The sequence below is a fragment of the Myodes glareolus genome, chromosome 16 (genome assembly GCF_982192425.1).
Source record: "Myodes glareolus chromosome 16, mMyoGla1.1, whole genome shotgun sequence".
Lineage (NCBI taxonomy): Eukaryota > Metazoa > Chordata > Mammalia > Rodentia > Cricetidae > Myodes > Myodes glareolus.
In genome coordinates this window covers 23,283,746-23,289,542 of record NC_142041.1, presented here as the reverse complement: position 1 = coordinate 23,289,542, position 5,797 = coordinate 23,283,746, and the positions used below count along the sequence as shown (strand labels likewise).

The 5,797-nt window shown below is 36.8% G+C and overlaps 1 protein-coding gene across 1 annotated transcript; it reads left to right on the top strand.

Moving 5' to 3' along the window:
* Positions 1-1,458: 1,458 nt before the first annotated feature.
* Positions 1,459-2,424, top strand: Or13f1 (olfactory receptor family 13 subfamily F member 1). The gene is given in 1 exon segment (XM_048420662.3): positions 1,459-2,424. A coding segment is annotated over 1 exon segment (966 nt).
* Positions 2,425-5,797: the final 3,373 nt, after the last annotated feature.

The window sequence follows — 5,797 nt, the reverse complement described above, 5'->3', positions numbered from 1 at the left end:
CATCTTGATTTTAGGTAACGGTTCAAATACATAACTATCTTTGTCTGAAAATGAAGAGGTATTTGTTAAGTAGAATAAAGTTAATAATTGCCCTGGGTAGAGCCTATTAAATAAGCATAGAGAATACAGTGTCAAACATCAGGGCCTTTCTTGAGAGCAAGCAAGTCATAAGCTGGTGTCATGAAGCTCAAAGAGAGAGAGCCTGCAATTAGCATTCTGAAGTCAAGATGCCTTTCTATGCAGCAGCTAACTTCCCCACATAAAAAGTATTTCTTCATCAGGTGTAATTTTGCTTTCCAAAAAGATTGTAAGTCTTCTCATTAACTCATCATCAGGAAGAACAGTTACTCAGGCTTTTGATCACCCACCTTGGTGCTTCCATTTCTAATATAGCTTATCACATACGTAATATAAAAACCTACTTCAAATTGAAGGAAAAAATGAAAACATTATTTACTCTTCTTTATATCCACGTAGCTAGCCTGACTTACTTCACAACACTTGAAAAAGAGCAAAGTTTCTCATCCATCCTGGAAGCAGTGACACTAGGAACATGTTTACGTCTTGTTTGAATAACACCACAATTAGTCCAGGCAAACTGCTGATGATAATTGGATCTATGGGACATCATCTCTGGGGTTTCAGCACTTGTAATATTGTACTGACAGATTTGCAACTTTAATTTGCTGCAGTATTTGGAAAATATTTAAAAGCAACAAATATACTAAATTGCCTTCCAGATCCAGAGGCTGGTCCTTTGGAGAATGTTTCTGTAGCTCAGCCACAAGGACAACTGCAAACATTTGAAAGATGCAGACATTAGGTGTTCTCCAGTATGAGAATATCCTCCCTCACTTTCTTACATTTGGAAAGGGAACTCTGGCTTGTTTTCCAATATTCAAAGTCTTCAATTAATTTCTTTTACATCTGCATAGATATGTACATTGTTTTACCTATTGGTTCTTCAAACCATTGTGAGTATATCACTAGGAGTGACAGAAGAAACCGTTAACTTGAGAAATAAAGATTTTCCTATAATAAGAATATCTCCAAGCTAAGAGAAGAAAATCAATCTCAGTAACTTAAAGGTAAATATGTATTTGTAGACCAACTACAAATGTAGTTTGGGGTGGGGATAAGAAAAATATTATTTACTTTGTTTTTCTTTCATGATGTTTACTTAACAAATTCTTATTCCATTCCACCTTGACAGGAGAAAAGCTGGCTGCAAAAGCATCAAGTTCACCATTTATTTGTTGACTTCATAGTTAAATTATATTAATGACAGATTGTTTGAACATCTACTGCTACAATAATATTCTCATTTAGAGAAGCACTTAAATACGAAGCAAAAGTTCATATAAAAGCAAACTTTGTGAAAATGTGAAGGAAGACTTTTTGCTTTATATATATGATGTAATCCATTAGTACATGTTTATATAAACATACTATCATAAAATGGTCCAGGCAAATTCGACCTCTGTCACAGTATTTTTCTTCCTGGGATTTTCCCGTTACCCCAAAGTTGAAGTCATCATATTTATCCTGTGTCTGCTGATGTACCTGGCCACCTTGCTGGGAAATACTATTCTGATCTCCATCACCATCCTAGATTCTCACCTACACACTCCTACATAGGAGTACTTTTTCCTCAGTAACCTCTCCTTTCTGGACATCTGGTATACCTCTTCTGCTCTCATTCCAATGCTGGCAAACTTTATTTCGGGGAAAAACACCATCTCATTCTCAGGATGTGCTTCTCAGATGTATTTCTCTCTTGCCATGGGCTCCACTGAATGTGTGCTCCTCTCCATGATGGCCTATGACAGGTATGTGGCAATCTGCAATCCCCTAAGATATCCTATCATTATGAACAGGAGAGTCTGTGTGCAGATTGCAAGCAGTTCCTGGCTGACAGGATGCCTAACCGCCTTGGTGGAAACTGGACCTGTACTTCAGCTGTCTCTCTGTGGCAATAGCATCATCAATCACTTTACCTGTGAAATTCTGGCCCTCTTGAAAATGGCTTGTGTAGACACATCCGTGGTACAGCTAATCATGTTGGTGATCAGCATCCTTCTTCTCCCATTGCCGATGCTGCTTATTTGCGTCTCCTATGCGTTCATCCTCTCCAACATTTTGAGGATCAGCTCAGTGGATGGCCGAAGCAAAGCCTTTTCCACATGTGCAGCCCATTTGACTGTGGTGGTTCTGTTCTACGGGACAGCTCTCTCCATGTACTTGAAGCCCTCAGCTGTAAACTCACAGGAAATAGATAAATTTATGGCTTTGATATATGCTGGATTAACACCGATGCTGAATCCTATTATCTATAGTTTACGGAACAAAGAAGTAAAAATGGCTGTGAAAAAATTACTGATTAGAAATCCCTTTAATGCTCTCTTGACTTCTGTCCTCAAATAAAGCTTGGAAAGGGCATGCTCATCTACATAAATCTTCAAATTTATTGAGAAAACTGCATAATAACACAAACCAAAGTTCTGGAAAACCTAATTTTCATTAGGAACCTACCATTATGCTCTGTACCAGTGATATATAATATATCAACCCATTGATAGAGTCCCTCATGTTATGGTGACCACCGCCCGTTAAACTATTTTTGTTGCTACTTCATAACTACAATTTTGCTACTGTTATGAATCATAATGAAAATATCGATATTTTCTGATGATCTTAGGTGACCCCTATAAAAGAGTCATTCAACGCCCAAGGTGTCTGGACGCATGGGTTGGGAACTACCATCCTGTATCCTGATTTGCCTGGTAAAATGTTTCATGTCCATGATTCATTTATCCAGAACTCCATTTTCAAAAACAGTGGTAAACATTTACTGCAGATTAGTATGAACTTAAAATCATGCAGCTACCTGTTCTTTTCTAGCTGAGCTAAGAAATGACCTCACTGTCCTGCTGTGACATAAACATGAACATAAGTAATGCAACAAGGATATAGAATTGTCAGTCCAGTGAATTTTGAAGTAATATTTTCTCAATGACTTGTAATTATCTCTGCATTTAAAAAATATTTTTAAGTTAGTATTTACAAAGTTCAAGATATATATGTACATATAAATATATGAATATATACACAAATATGTATTTCATAAAACCAATTGAGCACCACTTTTTATATTCTTCCTAGCCTCTAAAGCAGTAAAGTGTGAAAATTGTTTTGTCAGATTTGGTGGACCAAGTTTGAGTGACTGCTTATTTAGGCTGCACATATTTCCATATGAATGAATAAATAAATATCTGTGACATACAAGAACACTATAATAGGATTTTGCATAATTATAATTGTATGTACGATGTGTAATAGAGATATAAAAATGAGAGATTTTGAATTATGGGTAGAAGGTCAGAGTAATCTCATATATATTTCAGTGTCTTAATAAATTCACCAATTACTCACCCACAATATTATTTTAATATGTTGAATAATTGTCATGAGCTTATAGCTCAACGGTAGAGTCATTATCCAGTATATCTGAGGACATAGATTCAACCCCCTAGTACTGCTGAAAAGATTTTTTTAAACATGTTTCTTAACTGATTACATATGACTGATGAAGAAATAATCCTATCCTATATTGATTACATTTTCAAAGAGATGATGCTGTATAATGTAGAAATATACTAACCAAAATATTCATAAACATATTTAATATGTGTGAACAAAGCTGCAAATTAGGATGTTGCCATGATAGAAATTAATGTATTTTCTTTTTCTTTAAAATCCTCCCGGAATCTGGGCACTAATAAAGATGACGTATAAATTACTTCCTTGAAATTATGTAAATGATGTCTTCATCCTATGAAAATGTTCTTCTTGCTACTACAGACAAGTCTCATGTGAGCCTTAGTTTTTTTTTGGTTTTTTTTGTTTGTTTTGTTTTAATTTTTCAAGATATGGTTTCTCTGTTGCTTTTGTGCCTGTACTGGAACTAGCTCTTGTAGACCAAACTGTGATTACACAGTGAGGTCCTCACCCAAAATCTAGAGGAAATAAACAAAGGAAAAAGAAGGAAGAAAGAGGAATAGAAAGAGAAAAAGAATGAGAATGGAATAAAGGAGGGAGAGAAGGAGGAAAAAAGTTATATGAGACTCCCACTCGAGCATGGCAGCACTCACAAAGAAATCTTCAATCATTGGTGAATGGATTTGTGAAAGAAGTGTGTGAGAAGCATGTAAGGATGTAGTGAGGCAGAATTCTTCTGATGATCTTCATTCAAATGCCCTTGGCATATTTGAGAAAAGTTCTCGCTCTCAGCTGCCTGACACTAAGATTCATCAACTCAAAATTTCTCCAAAGGCGGAAACAGTTATTTTTATTTCATCTCTACTTAAATAGTTCACTGGAAGCAGTGACCACATATGACACTGGTTTGGGCTAAGAGTCCACAATTTTTAGAGGATATGTAAGAATAAGGAATTGACTGTGGAGAATTTGCCTCTGTGTACTGTCCAGAGGCAAAACACAATAGCATGACCTCAGTTTCCCTGGTTGGGTCATCAGTAGCCTAGACAGGGTCCTCTAATTTCATGGGTTTGGGGTGTTAGTAGTTTATGGTCTGGGCATGTTTTGTGCACCCAGAGATGAAACTGTGTAAGTCATCCCAGATTGTGCTCTAATTGTTGTCACTGTCGGATGTCCCACCGTGAGCATCCCCGACTGCTACCGCAGCCCTTACTGTGTTGAGAGAAAAAACAGTTCATTGGAAGGTGGCTGACTGAATCACATCGCACTTCATTTCTGCTTCTCTGGGGGGACATCCAGTTCATTCTCTGTTTGTAATGTTTATATTCATTGCACTGCCATATTTCAGTGCACAGGGGATTGACTTCACTGAATGAGTGGGTTTTATTCTGGAAGCTTTACCATTTTAACTCTCAGAGAGCAGCCAGGATTTCAGGGTCTAAGGGAGAATCTCACTGTGAGTTACCTTTGGGAACTAGCTCTAGGTACATTCTTACAAGCTGACAGGAAGCATACTTTCTTGTTAAATAGTCTATGGCTCTGAAGGGAGCATTGTCCCACCATGCAGGTAATTCCATTAAAGCCACACACACAGACATGTGTGTGCATGTGTGTATGTGTGTGTACATATGTATTGTTTTAAAGTGACTTTATAAAATCGTATGCTTTCCTATGGCTTTTAAAAATGTACTTAGTATTATTTATATATTTCCCTCCCTCTCCCTCTATGACACATTCCCTCCCTCTCTCACCCTTCCTTTCTTCCCTCCTTCCCTCCCTCAGTTAAGTCTCCCACTTCAGTTTTCCCTTTCTCTATATCTTGCTATCTTCATCTCTAAAGCCCATTTTCCCATCCCCCAAAGGTCTTTTCTACTTTCCTTGTTTCTATGGCGATTCCAAGTTACATACTCAAAACAAGAGATTCTGAGCTAGAATCCACAAATAAGAGCGAACATGTGGTGTTTGTCTTTCTTGTCTAGGTTACTTTATTCAGTATGGTATTTCCCAGTTCCATCCATTTAGCAGTAATTTTCATGACTTCATTTTTCTTTACAACTGAATAGAGTTCTATTGTGTATATATACACCATATTTCCATTATTCACTCATCAGATGATGGACACTTAGATTTTCCCATTCCATACCTATTATGAATCAAGCAGAAATTAATACTGTTGTAAGTAACTTGGACTAAGATGTCCAGTCCTTTGATTATACATCAAGAAGTGGTATAGCTGGGTTACGTGTTAGATCTATTTTTATTTTATGTGAGTATTTTGCCAGCATGTATGTATAGGAAC